At 30.9% G+C, this 24,965-nt stretch overlaps 1 protein-coding gene across 1 annotated transcript in view; it reads left to right on the forward strand.

Moving 5' to 3' along the window:
- The window catches only part of LOC134716247 (potassium/sodium hyperpolarization-activated cyclic nucleotide-gated channel 1-like), a 101,597-nt gene that overhangs the window by 72,247 nt on the left and 4,385 nt on the right, over positions 1-24,965 (forward strand). Inside the window, exons 3-9 of the mRNA XM_063579122.1 lie at positions 7,325-7,488; positions 11,887-12,087; positions 13,521-13,618; positions 17,818-17,967; positions 20,788-21,006; positions 23,455-23,601; positions 24,374-24,617. Coding sequence (XP_063435192.1) covers positions 7,325-7,488; positions 11,887-12,087; positions 13,521-13,618; positions 17,818-17,967; positions 20,788-21,006; positions 23,455-23,601; positions 24,374-24,617 — 1,223 coding nt within the window. The remainder of the gene's footprint in view (positions 1-7,324; positions 7,489-11,886; positions 12,088-13,520; positions 13,619-17,817; positions 17,968-20,787; positions 21,007-23,454; positions 23,602-24,373; positions 24,618-24,965) is intronic.

Raw genomic sequence — 24,965 nt, forward strand, 5'->3', positions numbered from 1 at the left:
AAAACATCTGCTGATTCTGTCTAACTGTTAAAGAAAGGGTACTGAGAGTTTTATCCTGCTATGTGGTTCTGAGCGTTTCCGTCTGACAGTAAATATACAATGTCCTCTGATCTCTGCAAAATCTTTTACGACCAGGAAGTAAATTGCTTGTTAAATTTATCAATAGTTGTCTCAGTCTGGGTTTTTATCTCATTGGTTTCAATATGTTTCTTTATAATAGAACATACAGATCCCGGTGTTAAATTATCAAGAATGAATAAGAATCGGAATCTTGTAGTGACTCTGAGCTTGTTATCTTGCAATATTTATGCAAACAGAATTTCTTATTTTTTGTCCTAAACAAAACTTTTAAAAGGAACACCATTTAGGGAGAAAACGCAGCTGTAAGATTCAGTAAAACAACAGGTTCTCAAATGATGGAACACATCAAGTATCAAGCATTGGATTTGCAGCATTTAAAACACAATATAGTAATTGAGGTTGGGACAAGCACAAACACAACCTTAAACGGCAAACGCGCAGTATATATAAAAGATTAAATAAACATCAAAGATTCAATTAAATATCCATTATTTTTAACTTTGTTCTCTTAAAGAAAATAAAGGTTAGATTCTAAGTTTTTCTTTGATGCGATTAAAGAATAGAACGCTCTTTATATTTCTTAAAAGTCAATCGAAGAGCATGGCGTTTTGAAACATAGTTAAAACTATATCTTATGCATCTTTTAAGAATGAACTTACAGACAACATTTAAACGAATCGTTATTGGACAATTATTTGAAAGATATTAACTTATGTGTGCATCATTTCATGTCTTGCTAGCATAATATTGGCTCATATTTCTTAATTTTATATTTCTAAACACTCTCATTAATTTTTGGTATCATTCCTTAACTAATTTTTATTACTCTTTACCTTTAAACATTGCTTACGTTAAATATATTTTCTCGTATCGTGATTGATTTGTCTTGAAAATATATGTGTTACTTTAAAACTATTTAAAACGCCTTTTTTTCTAATCGATTGAAAATTAAACGCATTGAAAACACGGCAAGTATAAGGATTTTTCTGAACTAATAATGAAACAGCACATAATCCGCTTATAACATAATCCTCTGTCAAGAAACTCGTTGGTTTGAAGCTTGCTTTTGGGTCTTAAATACAAGAAGAAGGGCGGACAACTGAGCAAAACAAGATATGACACAGTATTTTGCTGTCGTATACATGCCGTATTCTTGAGGATTCTGATAGTGCATAGTAATGCCTGTTAATTTTATTATTTATAAAATTAAGAAGATTTGATATGATTGCCAATGAGGCAACTCTCTCAAAAAAAGACCAAATGACACAGACTTAAACAACTATAAGTCAATGTACCGCTTTCTACATAAGGAATGCTCATTCCTTATGTTCAGGTATAAAAGGCCCAAGAATGACAAATATAAAACAATTCGAACGTGGAAATAAACTGTCTGATTTATGTTCAAAATAGTGATAGTCTAATTGAAGTTGCACCTTTGCACCAAAATATATCCGATTGTTTGAAGCATTAGCGGCTATGCTTGGTACTATTGAAACAATATTCTTAAGTTCTTAATTATTACGTAAAATGTTTTAAATTATCCTATTAATTTACCAATTGATGTTCCTTGCCCTGGTAATTTGTACGAAAGAACCATCAAATCCAAAACCACGTGATATCCAGTATTTTTTAATCAGAATATTTCATTTGCCTTGATTTCTTATAGACTAATTTCCGTTTCAGACATTCTTGTTTATATCTAATTCCCTCGCACGGCATTGAATTATTATTTTTGATTACTAAACACTCATGCATTGACGCAAGATTACCACTTGAATTTATCAGTAATATGGGGACGAAGTCCCCTATTACAGTAGAAAATTAAATAAAAAAAAAAAAAAAAAAGTCCGAGAAAATTTCCCGAATTTTTCATTGTACTAATGAACTCAAAATCGTTCATATTTTTTTTGTCATGCTTTGAAGTTCCGGATCGGCGCAGAAATCTGCTTCCGTTTCAGGTCTTGTTTACATGCGACTTTGAGGTAGCAATACACAGTTAGGAGTTTAGTTTCGCATTATGGCCCTGTGGATTTTTCAAATAGGAAAGTTATTGTGTAATAAAATTCATTTTTAGACAGATGAGTGCTAATTTAGCCTTCAAAGATGGTTTATAAGAGCATCAAGATTATTTTTGACATGTTTTATGGGCTGTGTTCTGTTTGACAGTCCGCATTTTCATTGCTAGACCGGCCATCGGTCCAGAAATTAATGTACTGTTTACAAACACCCTTTTTCTACACGAAGTTTTTGACGCAATTTTACAAAAAAATGAGATGAAAGACATATGATTTTCATTAGATTTGCTGAATGATATATGTACACAGTTTCAGAAAAGGTATTACTTCAAGCGATTGAAATTCTACTTTTAGCCAAATTTTGGGAAATATGTGACATCTTTACCCCCCCCCCCCCCTTTTTGCAATATTTTATAACAAATAAATGCAGATTGTTGCCATGGATACACCACAAAGCAATTATATTTTACCATTTTATATACTAGAAATAAAATCTATGGAAGATTCTGATTACATACATATGCCCATATATGACTCAAACAGTAAGCTTGATATTGCAAGAAAGCAATGAAAAGGGAATGTTAAAATTCATAAGGGCAAATTTTAGTATTTTTTCCTAACTGTTTATTGCTACCTTATGGCATACTTACCAAGCTCAGAATTGTATAATTTAAGACTTTTCATGCCACAAATCTATTGATATTTAGATTCAAAATTAGCTTCTGAGTAAATTAAGTGTTTAACAATGACAATATGTGTCAATTTTATTGTTTACAGTCCTTAGCAACCAAAATTAGACATTTTGACACTAGGCTTATATTTATACTCTATTGGCTTAACGCTTGCTTCTGATGGATTGGACTGCATGTAGTAGCCCAAGTATTGAACGCGTTGGTTTTTTTCTTGCGAATATATCAAATTATTGTTTTTATCAAGATTTTATGTTACATTTTGGCATATATTAAATGTATAGTTAAATCAGATCATCAGATGTAAGAAATTGATTCCCTATCACCAAGTTTTTTAATCAAGTCTTTGGTATGCAATAAGCATAAAGATTAACATTTTTTTGCTTAAAATTGCTAAATTTTGTACAATGTTGCATCATCAGAGATCTTATTATGATATTCAACATTAAAAAACTGACAAAAGAGGTACAGTTTTTAAGATTTGGCTAAAAATTGAGGTAGAGCCAAGATTTTACACTTTGACTTGGCACCTTTCTTAAAATCAGTTTTTGTCGCGTTTCAGTGTCAACTGCTAACCTTCATAAAATATTCATTACTCAACCAATTTTCAAAAATAAAAGTCCATTTTACTCGTTTTAGCTAGCAGAACTCAGAAAATAAGTTAAAAGGGAGAATTTGAAAAAAATATTTACTATTAAGGTAGCAATACACAGTTAGGAGTTTAGTTTCGCATTATGGCCCCTGTGGATTTTTCAAATAGGAAAGTTATTGTGTAATAAAATTCATTTTTAGACAGATGAGTGCTAATTTAGCCTTCAAAGATGGTTTATAAGAGCATCAAGATTATTTTTGACATGTTTTATGGGCTGTTTTCTGTTTGACAGTCCGCATTTTCATTGCTAGACCGGCCATTGGTCCAGAAATTAATGAACTGTTTACAAACACCCTTTTTCTACACAAAGTTTTTGACGCAATTTTACAAAAAAATGAGATGAAAGACATATGATTTTCATTAGATTTGCTGAATGATATATGTACACAGTTTCAGAAAAGGTATTACTTCAAGCGATTGAAATTCTACTTTTAGCCAAATTTTGGGGAAATATGTGACATCTTTTCCCCCCTTTTTGCAATATTTTATAACAAATAAATGCAGATTGTTGCCATGGATACACCAAAAAGCAATTATATTTTACCATTTTATATACTAGAAATAAAATCTATGGAAGATTCTGATTACATACATATGCCCATATATGACTCAAACAGTAAGCTTGATATTGCAAGAAAGCAATGAAAAGGGAATGTTAAAATTCATAAGGGCAAATTTTAGTATTTTTTCCTAACTGTTTATTGCTACCTGAATAAAATGTATAATTATCAGTCTTAGAAAGGAACTAATACTAATTCATTTAAAAAAAAATGTTTGTTATTAAAAAAACGTTACCTGATGACAACGTTTCTTTGTTTACATTGAATATGACGTCATAACTAAAATAACGTCACAACTAAAATCCCTAACAACAGAACCAAAATCGGAAACGTTACGGTATTTCCGTTTCTCTTTTTAACATTGTTGATTTAAAACAAAATCAGACTTCGTCCCCATTCACAGGTAATTCCTGCCTCTTATTATTGAAACCTTGTTGACTGATAGACTCAGAGTTTGATATCTTTACCATGATGGCAAAAGAAAAAAAAGAAAAAGCATGGCACTTTATATTTGAGAAGGCGAATCATCAAATCTTAGGAGTAATTTAATATTGGACGTTGCAATAAAGATATGCATGAAAATAATATCATAATGTAAAATCCATGTAGTACGAGTTGGAACAAAGCAGAAATCATTTCCAATTTTAAAAATGTTGGTTATTTATTGTCCATGCTAACAAATATTTTATGCATATTTTTGTCGATAATTTTATAGAACCAAGTTATAAACTAATTGTCTTCGGATACCCATCTATATAAAGGGAACTTTAGTATACCACTGTTCAATAGTCATAAATCGGTCAAGCGAAAACAAGTCTGGGTTAACAAACTAAAACTGAGGGAAACACATGTACTGTTAGAGGAAAACACGGAAAAGCAAAACTTACGCTGACATACATAGCAACATACTATTTGATACTAAATGACATATTCCATGACTTGGTACAATACATTCTAAGAAAACAAACAATGGTGGGTTTGAACCGGGTTTTATGACAAGTCAAACCTCCCGCTTATATGTTAAATATACCGCTTAAACGACAATACATCGAGACAGGAATACAGTACAAATATCATATTGTTCTTATCAAATGTTCAGGACCCCTATTTTTCAATTCTAAAGAAACCATATGCTTTATATTAAAAACAATTTTATTTTTGTCTTGTTCATACCAAAAATGATCGTCATGCCTCATTGTTATTTTTATGTCCCACCAAGGTGCAGTATATGTTTCGGTCTGTACATCCGTTTGTCCTGTCAAATATCACATAATGTCTTCGGATATTTAATTTTCAAAATTTATGTTTAATGGGCTGTTGTCTTTACATGCTCCTTTGATCTATTCTGTTAGTTGCTGAATTCCATAAATGATATTCATTTTGGAATAATTTTTTTCTCTTCTTCTTGTCTAAGGTATATAAACACGCCTGTGTGCATTAAATACACCTTTTTGGTGTTAGTTCGGATGGGTGTATCTACATGTAATCTAAGACATAATTGTTGAATGATTTAGAAACGGGTCTTTCAGCTACCTGACCATATCATTTTGAAAATCATGATAAATGACGGGTATCCAATTTCACTTGAAGACATCTTCGTGTAAATACATATAAAAAAAATATAAACTGATATTTTTGCAGTTTTATCATCGATAAAAGTGAAATCACCAGAAATAGACCCCGAGAAAAATCGAAACCGATATATCCGTAAACAAATGGCACAATCAAAAGCCCAAACACAAATACAACAAATGAAAGGATAACAACTGTCATAATCCTAACTTGGTACAGGCAGTTTCTTACGTAGATAATGATGGATGAAGACTAGTTTTGTAGCTGGCTTAACCTCTCACTTGTATGACAGTGGCATAATTACACTATATTAACATGTATGTGTGAACAAAGCAAACAGACATAATGGTTAAAAAAAATAAAAAACTGGGGTACATCATTTAACATTGTGTTATTATCTTAATATTTATAAAACAAACATATATGTTACAAAGAAACACAAAAACCCATACAGAAATGAAGGCAACCGGAGATACAATGTGTCGTAAATCAATACCACTTCAGCTTGCTATAATTATTCAATAATAAGCAGTCCAGTGCAACTGTAATGAAATAACAATGTATCGATTCCGGTTTATGTCGTTACATTTGATAGTTAATGCCTTTATGATATTATATAGACGAATGTTTCCAAATCCATGAATAACGAGGTTTGGGATATTTGACAGAATTCTATTCATTACAACGTAATGATATTGCTAAATGACTAGCAGAAGTAATGTTTTAAAATTGCATAATGAGTGTCAATATTTTGAAATATATTTTAAAGTTTGCAATGTTGTTATAATCAATTAAATTCATCGAAAACTGTTTAAAGTGTTGACATCTATTGTTAATAAACTATTTCCCAGAATGTAATTTTAAAAGGTATCATTATTATTTTGTTTATTTACATTTGGCATTGTAATGCAAATATTAAATAGCCAATTGTCAAAGTAAAAAGGTGTCAATAAGTAGGGTTAATGTACTGAAAACAAATGTATAACATATTGGTAATGTTCGTAGAAGGACAATAAATTGTTTTGTAAACAGAACATCTATTGACTGAAGGGTCGTTATGTTGTTTGAATATTGACAGAAAATTCATTGAATTCTACTGCCATAGACAATCGATGGAACACAAGTGTGAAATAAATTGAGTGTAGTAAATGTTTTTAATATATAGGGCAGATTTTAGATATAAAAGGAAAAACAAAGTTTATGGAAGTTTGCCAAACAAGTATTGATCAGATTCAATAGGATTTGTTTTTTACAAATGTGTCATGCGTTTTCGTCATTTTTTGTTTTTGCTTCCTAAGGCAACTTATCGCATATCAAAAACGAATATGTCTGAAACTTAATAAAAAAAAACCAACAGAGTAACAAAATTTCTGATTTATCTGTCTAAAACCTGACAAATTCAACTGTAAAATTTTACCAACCAACGGAACGAACGAAAAACAACTTGTATATTTCTGACTTTGTACTTGCATTTTCTATAGAAGAAGATGTGTAAAATAGCCCCTTATTTTTATCCAGATCTTTGTTGTCTTGAAAAGGGATGAATATAAGTATTTTAAGACTATGTGTGTGTTTTGTTATGTTAAGGTGTGGCACTGATCTGAATATTTCCCTATCACATTTTTTCTTCATTTTTTGCAAATCTGTAAGAATATGTTGGTTTATATAATTAAATGACATATTCTTCATTTACTAGTATGTCTGTAATGTATGAATATTATTGTGTCGATAATACTTTTTTTCTCTTAATTTCAGATTTTATTGGGATTTATTTATGTTAGTTCTGTTAATAGCCAATCTGATTATACTTCCTGTTGCCATATCATTTTTTAATGACGATCTCAGTACACACTGGATAGTATTTAACTGCATATCAGATACAGTCTTTTTCCTGGATATTGTTATTAATTTTAGAACGGGTATGTATGGTATTATAGTCAATTATTAATAACTTCATACATGGCAACATGACTTGGTGAAGGACTGATTCGTATAGAATAAGAAGGAAGAATAGAATTAACATGTGATGTTTTCCCAACAATAAAAATAAAACTTCTCTGGATTACTTTAAATTTAGAAATTAATGCGAAGTTTTTATTATTGCGAAAGTGCGACAGAGTTGTAAACGCAATAATTTAAACTCGCATTTTGAAATATTTTATATGAATTAAACAGATTTTTTTTTATCAAAATCGTAAAAATAAAAATCACATTTAAATCTGAAATGACAAAATTGTTTTAGTAAATGCACGCAATAATTTCTGAATTTACAATAAAGCATTGTGTGAAAAAGTTTCAATAAGTCCGAAATTTTCCAATATTTTGGCTTCGAACATCACTGAAGAACATAAATTGTCGGAATGTGCATCTGGTGCGGACTTTGTTCCTTAAAATAGTATTTACATTTAACACTAGCAAAAAAACTGTCATTTTGTTTCGATTCGTTTTAAGGTATCATGTGAATATGGTTATATAATTTTCTTTCTTTATTCCTTAACATATACAAATTTTAAAGTGGGAAATAGTGATATATTGTATATGAAGTCTGTAAAAATCAGAGAACATTTCAAAATGTCAATACAATACACTTCTAATGAATAGATAAATTTAGATCGATTTAGAAAAATAAAAAGCATACGAAAGATACCAAAGTGATAATGAAACTCATAAGTCGAAAACAGACTAACAAATTATAGCATGATAAAATAAACGAAAAAAAGGCGATCAAATATCATAAGTCTAAGAAAGACAACTCACTGTGCAAATGAAACATATGAATTGTTCCAACTTTAAACGCTTATTCGATTGCAAATTTCCGGAGTGATAATTTGAAGTTACTTATGTTGCATATTCGTTTTTACTCAGTATATCTGTTAACCATAATATCTCCCTACTAAAACTACAACTTCATTCTCTTTTGTTAAATGGTCAATTCTGTCATTCGATGCCAAATTGTTGTAAAGCTAAGAAAAAACAACATTGGCATATGTTTTTTCTCTGTTTGGACTTGGTTTTTTTTATGAAATAGAACTTTTATTTCAATATTGAGATCATTTATTCTTAATCACATGTTATTACAGAGTTTATCATAATTGATATCTTAAAATTGTCTACATGAAATTGAATATAGTAATCATGTTTTTTTTTTAATGCTATAATTAGAAACTATCGTCTGTTCATTTCAATTAATTGTTATGGTTGGTTTAATTGCCACTTGATATAGCATCCCGTAATCAAGGCATGGTAAACGTTTCCCTATGTTATACTGGAATATAACGAGTTAAAGCTTTTGCAACGAAGAATTAACTCCTTTTTGGAATATGTAAATTAGGGCAACAGCAGCTTAAAGATGTTCCTTTTGAGAAATCAATTAAAAGATACAAAATAAGGTAACAAAAATCCGATTGAACCACAAGAACTCAAAAGGAACTAAAACTGGGTACGTCAACTTATTAAGCCTATATTGTTATAAACACATCTCTCGCCATTCGAATTCAAATTAAGTCAAAATATTCCAATCAGGAATTTGACAAAATCGAAAAGATTTCAGATCAGACATCTGTTGTGGTATCTAAAGTGATGAAATATCGATAGTAAGTTGAGACCGACTCTCGTATAATAGGTCAATCAATTCGCGATGGTGACGTAAAACTTATGTATGTAAAAGAGGGGCGATGGGATAGAGAAAAGGCTACTGTTGAAAATGGGTATTTGACAATGGGAACGTTGAAACAATTACGTTTGTCATATATTGTAGTTTTAAGTAGTCAATTCTGATGAAATGTAAATCAGACATAGCTTTGGCAGTATTCTAAATATGAAAATTACAAATATATACTAAATGAATGTGAAAATGTTGGGAACTTTCCACTTGTTTTGGTAGTCAAAAAAACTCATCATAGATATCATGACTAAATTGTGTATATACGCCAGACGCACGTTTCGCTTAAAAAAGACTCATCAGCGACGCTCGAATCCAAAAAGTTAAAAAGGCCAAATAAAGAACGAAGTTGAAGAGCATTGAGGACCAACATTCCTAATTTTAACAAATACAGCTAAAGTAATATATGCCTTAGGTAGAGAAGACTTAGTTGAACGATCATTTAGAACCACAAATACCATTTTTTTTCCGGTTCAAATTTAACTGTTTTATTTAAAATAAAACAACAAAGCAGTGGTGTTCAACTTTTTAAAAGTTCTACATAAAAGTGCACCAATTTTTATGCATCAATGAATTGATGTTTACAAAACTTTTGATCTTTGCCTTTCGATTTATCGAATGTTTAACTCCAAGCACGTTTCTTTTTTACGCGATTTATTACTTTTCACACTTTAATTAATAGGATACTCGCTATTCCATATCGTTTTTGTGAACAGTTATTGTCTCAGTACGAATTTACTGGATTTCTTGTTAACAAAAAGAAAGTTAAATACATTTGCAGGATTATTTATCGATTTAAAGTTGTAAGCATTCTTAAGTGGTTATATCGTTGACTTTTTTTAAATCTGTACGTCATGTTTTAATATATATGTATTTTGTCAGCATAACGAGAATGGTTATCTTTGCTCATGTAAATCGAATATGTTTCTTTTCCCCGTGAGGTAATAAAATATCGCTTTGTATTAGAGCTTAATATTGACGTGTTCCTGTAATGTACACAAACAGTAGAAAATCACTTGGTTATTGTACTTAACGAAACTTATTTTAGTTTCGAAGATTCTTGTGTTTAGAAGACAATAACACAAAAACACTAATATACTTTTTATACATTAGAATTTGTCCTCTTGTGAACTCATATTAAAGCTGTCATAGCTTAGGATGTGTCAAGGGAGGGCCAAAGGATAAAGATAACAGATAACAGCTTTGTCACAATAAATCATACTGAAGGAACTTATGATGAGAAAAAAGAAAAATAACCTATCAATATCTTTATTGTAGGAGTATTAACGTGCACAAATACGAGCGAAAACGTGAAAAGTAATACTAAATTGTATGTCACCCATTGTCAGATAACGACTAGACAATCCTGGAATTGTACAATATAAAAGGTTTATTGGTTAACATTAAACTTGATAAATGCGTTGTTTTCACGTTTGTTGCATCAACATGATTGTATTGTCTGGATGTGAAGAAGGAATCGTCTAGCAATAAAACATAGTTAAAAGATGACATTCTCTATATTGGTACATTACAAAACTACCATTGTACACAAGCTTAGCAATAAAAACTATTAGATTTGATTGATCTCGGTGGTTGTTTATCCAAAACTATCAAGGATATTATTTCCCATAGGAGTCATTAGATGAGTGTAAAAAACTCCCGGTCGAGCTTAAACTGAAAGCTAAAGAGGACTGCTTCGTATTTGAGATTTTGATTTGCAAGCAAAATCCATTGTTTTTAAAGATATTAAATAAGCCATGAAATTTTATTAATGGCTTTGGTGAAGATCAGAGACTCATGACTGTAGTCGTTATATCTGTGTATAATCTCTCGGTAATATCATTTATTCAATATGTACGTCTCTGCAATTGTAATGTCATTTACCTTGAATAGTATTTTTCAATCGACCAGGTTGCTATACAAATACAATTATAGGGGTATAAATAGAATAAGACGTCGAGTCTACGACATCTGAAGAAGACAATCAAAGTTAAATAAGACATCAAGAGGCTTACATGCGTCTCTCTGGTTAGTTCATTCAAATTGTAAACCTTTTTGAATTTTTGAAAAGTATGGTGAGTAAGATGTGTTTCTTTCCCTTACTCTTTACCCTTTTGGAAACTCATTTAATGCTTGGATTTATAACTCCAACTAACCTTTTTCAAAGACTTTGTTTACCCTTGGTCTTACCATTAATTCATACATATCATTATATAACAATACATGTATATTATTTTAAATATATTTATTTATAGTGGATCGGGAAACAAGTAATTACAATTTATATAACTCCCTTTCAACTTAGCTGGTGCGAGTTCTGCTCGTGCAGCGGCATTAGTCTGTTTTTTTTCGAAATCTGCAAGGGTGAATTTTACGTGTAAGAGATACTGTTTTCTCTTAACAAGGGTCAGCCATTTATAGTTACCTTACAACAGACTTTCTTCGTTTCGCAGGACCATAATCGCAATTGGTGTCAAGGGAGAGCCAGAAATTCAGTCCCTGAAATTTTCTCACCAGAAAGGGGATCAAACAAGGAACCTCTGTATTTGTAGTCCGATGCGCTTACCACTACACCACGGCTCTCTATGTGTTATATTTACAAGTTAAACCAGTAACCTAGGTTGCATGAATATGATAAGACTTTATCTTTTTGCAGGTGTGATTGTTAATGACTTTGCAGATGAAATTATATTGGATCCAAAGCTTATCGCAAGACATTACATAAAAAGTTGGTTTTTCTTAGATTTAATAAGTTCTATTCCAATGGATTATATTTTCCTCTTATGGGACGCAGAGGCGAACCAGCTGTTCCATGCAGGTACTGAAACCAGATTGGATGTGACTCCTTATTGGCAAGGTGATCATTCTCGTATTTACACGTAGTTGTTCCTCAAGTCTTATGTATATTGAGAATTTTTTGCTCACTTTACTTCACCAGCTTTTTTTGCCATTTTCGAATACTTTACCGTTCCAATTATTTAGCGTTACTGATTATTAATCAACGATGCACTTAAATTGTTCTATAAAATAAATGTCTGACCTATTCTTTCATAATATTAGAAATATATGTATTTGAGAAAAAAAAGTTATATCAACAATGACACGTTTCCAATTTATTGCCGCTACAAATATTTTTATTTGCATTTCCTGAGATATAATTTGAATCCTTGTTTAAACAGAAGACGACCGTTCCACAATAGTTGCATTCAAACTTTCTTGCTACTATTTATATCCCTTTATTATTTGCGTTTTATTGCTGGTGTGAGAATGGTCGCCTTGCAGGGAACATATTCTACATTCTACCTGCATGTTCATAGTGTGTTTATTTATGTATCTATCTTTATTTTTTAATGTTGTTACCTGTATAATGTTTATGTATTTGCTTCTAGCTTTGTAAACCATTGTCGTCTTTCCGTTTGTTTAAATCGGAATCTTTCTGTCAACATATTTACGTTAGGCGACGTAATCTTAAATTCCTTATTTGTTTTTTGGGGGCATAACATCTCTTTCAGTACATTGAGCAATGTGAATAGTATTTTTAGTAAAAAATATTGTCACAACTATGATAAATGTTATAAACGATAAATGCATATATTCCTTATGATAGAGTTGGATAATGTGTGTTATATAGTTTAATTTCGTTTTGTTTATCTTTCAATTCTTAAAATATCCAACATGCAAACAGAAATATGTCCCACTGAATCATAGGCATAAAATGTAGAAGTACTGACAACAAATAATGGAATGCCACATAACAATAACTTGTGCGATAGACATGTTGTGCACTTTTTCTTTGTCATTTGAGTTTCAACGATTGAATGATGTTGTCAATTGTTAATGTTAAAGGACAGAATCTGAAAAAAAGGAATATAACAACTACAGGACTTGTGAGTTTTCAATCAGACATTTTCACGGTTAAAAATAAGGCATCTGTCTTGATCAAAGTTGAATGAATTTATAGCTTCAAGTGTATATTTACGTTTAATTGTATACTTCATTATATTGTATTTTTTCCCTTTTTACAACTTTGTCTATAATTTCAGTTAATTTACATTTAGTTTTGCTAGGGATATACAAAACACAGTCTGTTACTTATCTTTTATATGAATGATTTCAGAATTGATTTTTATATAAGACTATTCTCATCTTGTTCATGATACTTTTTTTAATACATATAGTATTGATATGTGTGCTATGCTTTTATGTTTGACACACAATTTGCATATGTAAAGAAACTAATACTTATATTTCTATATCGAATGATTTAACATATCAACTATTATTTTTCAGGGAGAGCCCTCCGAATGTTACGTTTAGCCAAACTGCTCAGTTTACTTAGATTGCTCAGGTTATCACGTTTAGTAAGATATGTACAGCAATGGGAAGAGGTAAAATCTTTTTCAATATATTCATGTACTGTATCTGTTGATTATATCCAGTTAAATGTCCCCTTTTATATAGGATAATATCCTAGACACAATATCAATCAGTAACCTCTATATTTATTGCAGGTACATATTTATTGGTTAAGATATACTGTACATGCTATGTATTCCATTATTAAGAGAATATGCTTTTATAACTTCTTTCACACCACATCTTCCTATATCTATTAACTAGAGCGTACGTTTCCCAGTTTGATTTGTTTTACATGTTTGATTTCAGGGCCTCATATAGCTGACTATGCAGTCTGGGGTTAGCTCATTGTTGAAAGCCGTAAAATGACATATAGCTGGTAATTTATGTGTCATTTGGTCTCTAGTGGAGAGTTGTCTCATTGGCAATTATACCACAACTTTTGTTTATATTCATATAAACTCAGATTCGTAGAATGAAAAACGTAAATAAAATATCAAAAAAGAAAATCTGGTTTGATTTCTACTGAGACAACTCTCCACAAGAGACAATGACACAGAAATTTACAATTGTAGGGCACCATACGGTCTTCAACAATGAGCAAAGCCCATACCGCATAGTCAGCTATAAAAAGCCCCAAAATGACAATGTAAAACAATTTAAAGAAGAAAACTTACGACCTTATTTATGTACAAAAAATTAACAAACAAATATGTAACAAATAAACAAACGACAACCACTGAATTACAGGCTCCTGACTTGGAACAGGCACATAAATACATAATGAGGCGAGGTTGAACATGTAAGCGGGATTCCAACCCTACCCTACCCCTAACCTGGGACAGTGGTGGTACAGTACAACATAAGAACAAACTATAAAAAATAGTTGAAAAAGGCTTAACTCATCAGATGGATAAAAATAAAAATACTCCAAATACATGTGGACGTGGCCGGTTACTTGGACATCCTAACAACAAAACGGCACTTAATACAGATCTGCGAGTACATGTAGTTACTGACAGCTAGTTCAAAGCCACTAACAACTGATGAAAAATCATCAATCAGTACACATCCAACATCCAATGGATTTAGTGAAAAGATGTCTTTGACATAAGAGAAAAACATTAAAAGCATATTTTTAACACAATACTGAGTGCTTAGGGAAACATAACTCTTACATGCATCATCCAATTAATAAGAATTCAAACCGACAGATATTATTTTTGAAAAATTATGTTTTAAAACTTGTTATGATAAGCATGATGCTTAAATATGCAAGCACTTTTCAGAGCTTTTTGATCATATGAGATTTTATAGAAGACGAATCCCAGTATAATTTATAATTTATCAATTTCACATATCATATATGTAAATTCATTAACACAATTGATATTATATATAATATATGTATATTTATCTATGTAACAATGTACCATGAACATTTCAGTACTGGTTTGAAACTCTCGATTCTTTCTCTTCTCTTTTTTCTCCTTATATCCCTTTATTTATCAAATGTGTTTGAACTGTAAATTTATTGGCCAATTTTTCATTACTCTTGTAGTCTCAATCTTTAATCTTGATATCAGTATGATGTTTTTTACGCTGCATGCTGATAAATAGCATTCAATGGTATTTTCATAAATTAACACATTTGCATATTAAAAAGTTATTCGCTGCTGAATAGCATTAAACAGCATTTTTACGGTTTCTTAGCTTTTGCTCATTTGAATTGATTTGCAACCACAATTCTAACATAGTTCATCGAGTCATCATTTTAAACACTGGAGTTATTGTTACTCCAGAAAGAAATTTTGATATTACTGGCGTTCTTTGTTTCTTTGACATATTCTGTCTAGCAATATGAACCAAAAGTCAGCATTTTTCATTACATTCAAAAAGTATTAGAACAAAAATCATAAGTATTTAAACCAGGAATATAACCAAAATCTCGGTGTTTTCCATTCGTTTGATGTGTTTCGAGTTTTTGGTTGTTCCAATTGATAACGAGTTTTCCGTTTTGCTATTTTACTTCAAAATGAAATTTTATCAAGAGACTTTTTTTAGAAATTTTATGTCCTTTTATCTAACAAATTGTTAGCAATTGGTATCAATATTGCTAAGGGGATTTCACACACAAAAATAGTTCCGGCAACTGGTATTTTGTAAAGATCTTAAAGATTTTATAATTGAACAATTTATTGTTGAACATTAAATTTGTTAGGATATTTCATTAAAGGAGTTTAACAGTTCCCAATAAATATGAGGAAAAGCTAACCCTTGAATTATATCAAGTCATTGGGATTGCAGGCAAAACATTTAAAAAATCTGGTTCTTAATTGCATTGTGCATATTGTTAGTGTGTGTGTATAAGTATCTGACGAATTAATTTAATTCAAATAATCTATTGATCTATAAAATATTCAGTTTAACTATTTTTTTTATTTTTTTTACGTGACAGTACTTGTGATATTTTGTTATCTCAAACAATTCTCTTAAAATAGAAACAAACCAATTTATTAAAACAAAGTCATTCATGATAGCTACTACAATAAACTGAAGTTGGTCTCCTCTTTAACGTAAAACAAGTAAAATAATGTAAAGGATACATCAACTCTGTTTGCATTCAGTATATTGAGTTTGCATATTGATAAATTACTTAAATACCACACCACGTTCTGAGAATTTTATATACCCATTGTAAAATTTAGGTATTTATTTTTCAATCAGTTTGAGGCCTGTCCTTGTTTGACAAAATGCGGACGTCGCAGGCGACCTGGGGTGAGTTGTCATCTGAAAAGTGATTGAACAATTATTTTGAGGTGATTTTAGCACATGACACTATGCTTTCTAGATGCACGATATTTTAGAATGTTTAGATTATAAGTTTTAGCGGTAGATTTTATATTAAGCAATATTTTCTTTATTTAATTATTTTGCATCAATCATTTCTTTAGTTAATTCATCGTAGAAGATCTCTCAACAATTTTGAAAAAAAAACGAAGAAAACTCCGTTCTCATTGACGTGTTGAATTTTCCGGTGACACTCTGAAGGATGTAGCCTGCGGCGTAAGCTGTGCCAGAACAAGTTTCAGAAAAAAAATCTCAAACAGTATTTTAGAAAAGTGAATGTAGACTTTCGTTTGCCTAACACTAACATTGGTTATTGCTGCTGACTGCTTAAAAGCTACTGTTAATGCACTGCTTGAATTTAGATCAGTTTTATTAAGATCATCAATGCTAATGGTATTAAACCTGCACAACAAATGTATTATATCAATATTTCATCTTGTAAATTATATATTGTTAAACATGACGCCGATTTAAAACTAATCATGATTAAGAAGTTTATATTTAAAACTTCAGTGGCAAACAAAAGTCGTTGGAAATTCAATATCTTACCCCTATGTCGAAATAAGGATAGTTTATTCATTATCATAATTATTATAATTTTCATTTTTATACATGCAGCGAGTTCAACTGGTATGAAAACATTCACTTTTCTAATAGTTAGAAGTCTCAAAATAATTAAGTTATCTATAAATATAAATCTTTATATGTTGTTAGGTTTTGTGGTATAAAGAAATGATACATCAGGAATCAGCAATTTTCAACATGAACAAAATGTATGGTAACATTATATTGAGACTTTCAAATTAACATAAATGTTATCAGTTAAGATCATGCATGTTACCTTTGTAATATAGTGTACTGTGTACAGAATAGAAAAACGCATGAAAAATGCTCAAAATAGAAAGAAAAAACGTAGAAAAGTTACATTATATTGCGTATTAGAAAAATAACAATAATGGGAATTGTCGAAAACTTTGATAATTATGATTTATGTAGGAAACTACTTAGCTTATGTTTTAATTTCTTGGAATAAATAAAGAATTGTAACAATTTGCCGAGGGGTCATCAAATCATATACGCTTCATTTTATTTATTTCTGCTTTTGTGTATGCTGTTTTGCATCAGTTACACATTGTTAACTCAGTGTCACTTTATTTCTGCTTTTAACTTAGCTTTGTGATTATTTGCATGAATAGCGACTATTTTGGCAATTTCACTTACTACAATAAACAGCGAATTTATAAATACATGTACTTCAACATTTTGATATATAATAAGAAACATTTCAATTAAATTTATCGAACTCTTATTTTGGATATATTTTCTTATTCAATATTGAAAAATTCTTATATTTCTGATTTTGTAATTGTATATTTTTCAGTTTCTTGCACTAGCTGGAAAATTTATGAGAATTTTCAATTTAGTTTGCCTAATGTTTTTACTTGGACATTGGAATGGATGTCTACAGTTTTTAGTTCCAATGTTACAGGACTATCCCAAAGATTCTTGGGTGTCCATTGAGGAGCTGAAGGTTTGTACCTCATAATTATTGTTCTTCTAAGTTTGTTTATTGATTTTGAAAGATGGAAAACAGGAAATGGGATTCTCTAAATTTGGGCTTAAAAGCAGCGTCGATGACGCACAGCAACACACGCGATATATTTACGCTGCATCTCAAATCCTCATATGATGAAAATATTTCTGTTGGTGCATTATTCTCTGTATATATTTGTCTTCATGGTTTTTTTATGCCACATTTCTGGACTGTGCGTCCTTTCGTTCGTCCGTCCGTTCGTCCGTCCGTCCATTCGTCCCACTTCAGGTTAAAGTCTTTGGTCGAGGTAGTTAAAGATGATTCTGCAGATCCGTGTACTTGGGACACATTCTTGTTTTATTACATATTTTCTCAAACAACTTAATTGACCGATGTAATATCGATATATAGTCGAAACCGACTAGAGTTCCAATACATACAGAAAGGCAATACGGAACAAATCGGAAAATTTAGAAGAACATGAAAGTGTCAGAACAAATATTACAGTAGAATCCCCGTACAAAAACAAACTTGTTGTCTATGAACTTTATTAAACAAAAAGGAGTGCTAGTTGCGCACGAAAGAGGAAATTGCAACATACGATGATATGGGTATTACTGAAATAATACTCAACCTTCTATATAATTAAGGAGACAGTAGCATTTAGAATCGTCGGACAATCCGAAGAAAGAAATATGTTGACTGAATTAGCGACTATATCACGCAAGTTGCCCTTTTTGTTGAACGATAAAAGAATTTTCCCTAATTTAGATAAGTCAGGTTGAGCTTTTGATTAAATTTTTGCTTAGGGACTTTTCGTTTATAATTGTCCTCGGAGTTCCGTATTTTTATTATTTCACTTTTCAGTTATATTGATGACAATAAAATTTTGGAAGATAAATACCTGATAAATATATTTTGTTTCGTGAACAATATACATTTACAGATAAGCATTCTTGTATTTTTATCCCTGTTTATATCATTCTTTTTCAATGGAAGGCTTTTCTCAATAAAGTCAGCTTCGTATGCACATATTCCAACAAAGTAATGAAATGTATACGTACTTGATAACGCTTAAGTGGAACATCGCTGTCCACAACATAGGAAACTTTGTGGTATAAACTTTGTAATCGTCGTGGATCTGAAGTCGGTTATTTTATTCACTTATAATGGTGTTTTTTTTTCGAAAAAGCTAATTTTATCACTACAAATAATCCTTCGCATTATTATTCGGAAAAGTGAAGTGATTTATACAGTAAATCAATGGCTTTTTAATTGGAGACAGTCATTCAGGCAAATACAATATCAGCATTACATTTTTGAGAAATATAGCCAAATTTCGATAAATGTCAGTGCGTGAGCAAAAAGGCTCACATATTATTGAATATAATTGGTTAAAAACAAATGTTTACGACAAAAGAGCTGATTTAAGCTTCCCCATTGTGACCTTTTCATTTGTATGTTTTAACATTCAAGTAGCGCCTGCATACAATGTTGATATATGTCAGTTGATAAGATATTCCAAGGCTTTATTTTCTTATCATAATTTCTAAAGTAGAGGGTTCTGCAAACATGGAAGCTTTTAAACAAAGAGATATATGTGGTGAATTTCGTGAAATCTTTCCTTCGCAAGTTTTACAGACGCAATGAAAAACTCTTGTGAATTATCCGTTTCAACGATGATAGCGAATATGTTCCTATGTCGTAACTTCAATCTCGTCCCCTTTTTCTAAACTATTCTTTTACCCGATGTGTTCTAGCATGAGCAATATAACGGGTGCCACATGTGGAGTAGGATCTGCTTTCACTTACGGAGCACCTAAGATCACCGTCGGCTTTGGTGGTGTTCGTGTTGCTCAGTCTTTTGTCTTTTTCATTTTTAGCCATGAGTTTGTCAGTCTATATTTGCAAGGAAGCTTTAAAACAAAGAGATCTTTTTGATTTTCCCTCTGGTTACTTTTGTCTCTTTTTTGTATAGGAAGTCTGGTTGAAAAAACTGCCTTAATATAGTGATAAAGTAGATTTAACAAAAATCCCAAACTCCGAGATAGATTCAAAAGGGATTCAGTCGGAAGAAACTCAAATGTTAGATTTTATCAAACATCAAAAGGAATGACAAACAGCTGCCATATCTCTGACTTTAAGATTTATTATAGCTATTTTGCATAATATTACATGTACTTCATTACAACGAAAACAGCCTCGTAATAAAAATGCAAGCTCTTGTCTAGATTTTATCAGTTACATGCGATATTTTCAGTCAATTGAAAGACTTTTCTTTTCTTATTTCTTTTTGTTTCCTCTTTTATAATTATAAAGATTGGAATGAATAAACAGACGTTTAATGTGTTTGTGTGAATAACATATGTTCAGTACAAAAATACATTTTCAACGGTTATTCTAAGTCGCAACAAAATATATGCATGTTTATCAAGAAGAACACGAAACGTATTTTACTAAGTCTGCTATTTATATTAATAACTCTGTATTTGCGTCAGGGTTGCATGTTCATTGAGTGTCCGGTTAAAACAGAAATAGAAAACAACTGATAATATTCCAATTTAGTCTTTCTTTAAAATACAAAAAACGCAGATGTATTCCATACGTGCAAAATGAAAACTGCCTCTAACGCCTAATTGGCATAGGCAACATAAATTTAAAACTACATTTCGTGCAACATAATTCCTTATTGATGGAATTTACATGAATTAAATATACGGAAAACGAAATAAGTAGCATTTGACATGATGTAGCATGTCACAATATTATGACGTCAAAAGATCATATAATAGTTTGGATTGGCTATTTTCATTTCAGGATGCTCCATGGTGGACACAGTACACGTGGGCGTTATTCAAAGCTCTTTCACACATGCTATGCATAGGATATGGAAGATTTCCACCTCAAAATTTGACAGATACTTGGCTCACTATTTTGAGTATGCTAAGTGGCGCCACCTGCTATGCACTATTTTTGGGTCATACCACTACTATTATACAGTCTTTTGATACATCGAGACGACTTTATAACGAGAAGGTATGGAACATTGTCATGTAAAATAAGTTATGCCTTTAACATGTTAAATGTGTTTTTATTCTCCTTTCTCCAAAACGTAATACTTGGAATCTTTCAAATCGAATTATAAAAGATTGGTATAAAATATAACAAATTAAGCATTTGCAACCTTGACATTTCTATGAAGCATAGCCTTGTTAGTCTTGATAGTACAGATTTGTATGGTAACTGTCGATATTGACCCGGCTAAAGCTTTTCTTTATTCAAATGGGTTTCATTTTTGTTAAATCAGAAGAGATTGATATGAATCATTTTAAATCATAGCCATTCTGATGAAGGTCATCTATTATCCGAAATATGTATTGATAATGATTTTTAATGTTACTTTTGTTAATATTTGTACTGTTTTTATGCGTTTATATAATTCATTTATTGTGAACATGTTTCGTTACTCGTAACGGTGAGTATAAATGTGTTTTCATTGTGGGAATAACACTGACTCATATTTGAGATGTCGACACGTTTCTTCAGACTTGAAAACTATCGTTTAAATTGAAGAATCATTTCCTAAGTAAAGAACATCGTTTATTTACATTTTCATTATTTTTTCCTTGAAGGTATTCAATGCTCAAAACTTCAGTTATATTGACAAAGATTCTAGCTCATGTCGATTTCAAGCGTGCAATGTTGTATGCATTCGTAGCTATTGTACATTTTAAAATGAAGATATCTAAAAGCATCATTTTTAGATACATATACATATAAAGTTGTCTGAAAGATTTAAAACTATTTCTTCTCAATAGTAATGGCCATTACATATAGGCAATTTTGAACTGAAACGCATCCAGTTCATTAGTGATGACCATATCTAAATTACTTAAACTCGCAATTATACTAGATAATGGAATAGTACACCCACGTAAAACGTTTTAAACTAAGCCTGGTAGGAAATCGGAAATGATTTCCATCATATTGACCATATAAAAACATGAATAAAACGATTACTACACTGTGTAAATCATCAGTTATCGTTTAATAAAGCGTCGTGGAGAATTACATGTAGAGCTTTCTATGGTTCTTAATAAAGCATGAATGTAAACCCAAACAGTTTGATTGGTGGATTTACGTCATAGTTGACTATTTGAAGTAAAGTCATCACGTGGTTTTTATTTTGGAATAAAATGTAGTATCTAATTTCAGTATTTGTATCATTTGTCTTTAGTGTAATATGTTCTTTTACAAAACGTTCAATAAGCGATGAAACAATATACTTTAGTTCCTTAGCAACAAAGCCCCATTCATCCTACAATACCTCATATATAATGTTATTGTAAATAAAGCATATACCTACAAATATTCTTGATATAATAAGTTTCATTTGTTAGTAAATTGACTGTCTTTCGTTATACCAGCCTGAAACAATTAGTCTGGATTTCTCACAAAATTATTATTATTGACAAACATGAACATGTAAATGAATTTTAATATAAAGAAAGAAAAGATATTTTAAGACACATGAATTATTTATTAAAATTATGCAAAAGTAGGCGATAGTTAAGCTTACGAGATGTTTGAAGTGAAAAAACGAAAGTACATTTTGTATTTTATATTTTTATGGGCGAACACTGAAGCACATTTGACGTACCATACACGGGTTTTATCAAATGTGTTGCCGCTCATGCTTGTTTAAATGGAATTGAGAATTTTTGAATTCGATAACACAATTATACGTTACTCTAGAGCTAGCTCAAAGTACATTGATTTTGTTGAACGAGGAATACTGATTTCTCAAAAGTTGCTAAGACAGGGCTATGAATCAATCAAATTAAGGTCATCACTCAAGGAATTTTATGGTCGCCATCATTAGCTGATTGGCCGTTATGACATAAGTGTGTCACGACGGGTGCCGTATCTAGTGCAGGAAATGCTTACCCTTCCGGAGCACCTGATTTCACTCCCGGGTTTTAGTGGAGTTCGTGTTGTTTCTTACTTATTATTTATAACTGTTGATGTAAATGTCCTTTGGTTTTGTGAGTCTTTGTTTACTCTTTGGTTTTGAGTGTTATTGTCTTCTACAGGAAGAAAGACTTTCAAATGAACATTATTGTAATGTTACAGTGTTCTAGTTGTAGACATGTTTTACGTTTAAAGCAATTATAACTAGAACAAAATATTTAATTAACATTATATAGATAAACACACCATAGATATAGAGCTTAACATTTTGTATACCTGACGTTTCATCAATGACGCTCGAACCACAGAGATAAAATAACGAATAAAGAGCAAAGTTGCAAAGCATTGAGGTCCGACAATTCCAAAATGTTTTACTAAATATTGCTACGGTGATAAAGTGTTACTTTCATTTTAAACATTTGACTATGTTTGAATATGGTATTTGAAGCTTATGTTAAATGCCATACACTTGTGAATAACGTAGAACTAATTATTCAATCTTTTATATTTCAGTTTAAACAAGTAGAGGAATACATGATATTTAGAAAGTTGCCTCATAGTCTAAGACAAAGAATTTCTGAATATTATGAACATAGATTCCAGGGGAAAATGTTCGACGAAGAGTACATTTTAACTGAACTTAATTCATGTCTACGACAGGTAATGTATTGCGATTTTTACCCCGTCTACAAGTATTTACATTACCGCTATCTGTCGGCCATTAGACAGGTAATCACAGAAGAACAATAAATGAACTCATCAAAGATACCATGATTGAAACTTTGAATAACAGCGTGACGTCACGGGGTTTAAAAGATTTACTGAACGAATTAAAATAATACGATCTCAATTGCCGCAAAACTCAGATCAAGTATACCAAATTTAGTATATCACGCTGGAATGTCTAGATCTGAATAGTTGCATGAATATTTACTCAGTTTCTTTACACTTTCAAACAGTCATAAAACTCTCGCTTATTTCTGACGTTTACTTATTTTTACATAGCGAACTAATTTTACAAGTGAGGGAACTTTCGGTTTTCGCCATCAGTTTTATGTCAATTTTATAATGGGGAATTATTGCTTCTACAATTACGCAATTCTTAAAGTTAAGTTTTGGCATGACTCAATAATCTCAAAACATTTGTTGAACTATTTATTTTTGTTTTTCGTCTTATCGTATGGTGGCGAAAGCGAAATCTGATTCCCTAGTTCATTATAAGATTAAAGAACCATCAATTGGCTCGATGCAATCAGTTACTAATACAAGCACAATCAAACACTTCAAGATTAAAGCAATTGATTGTAACAGCGCAGTACAATATCAAATATTCCTCATTTTCGTTCTTTTTTTGTCAAAAAAATAACGTTTGCACTATTTTGAAGTTAAATATTACTCGCACGAAATACCAATGTTCAGTTTTATTATGCAGGATATCATCAACCATAACTGTAGAGCTTTAGTGAAGTCTGTTCCATTTTTCACAAATGCAGATCCGCAATTTGTGTCAGAGGTGATAAGTAAACTGAAATTTGAGGTCTTTCAACCAGGGAATTTTATAATTAGAGAGGGAACAATGGGAACAAAAATGTATTTTATACAAGAAGGAATTGTGGATATTATAACAAAAGACGGAGAAGTAGCGACTTCTTTATCTGATGGGTCATATTTTGGAGGTAAGCATTTGTTTTAATGAATAATCACAGTAATTTTACAGCTACTCATGTGTGAGTGTGATAAATGGCATGCAATTATTTGAAGAAATTGTTATGAACTTATAATTGCTGTTACTTTTTTTATTATTATCATTAGCTTTTAAACCAGAGTGGGAATACATTTTATTATTAATTTTCATTATAATCTGTGTTTTATATATATATATTGATATAAATTGTGTCTAATAATAAAAAAAAATCCAACAGTAGTATTTATAAATAAAACAATGACAAAGTTTGCCTTCATAAGTATTATGAGACCGTTTTAAAAGTTATATTTAAGGTTATTCATTATTCCTATTTGTAAAT

Source organism: Mytilus trossulus, chromosome 4, assembly GCF_036588685.1.
Source record: "Mytilus trossulus isolate FHL-02 chromosome 4, PNRI_Mtr1.1.1.hap1, whole genome shotgun sequence".
Taxonomy (NCBI): Eukaryota; Metazoa; Mollusca; class Bivalvia; order Mytilida; family Mytilidae; genus Mytilus; species Mytilus trossulus.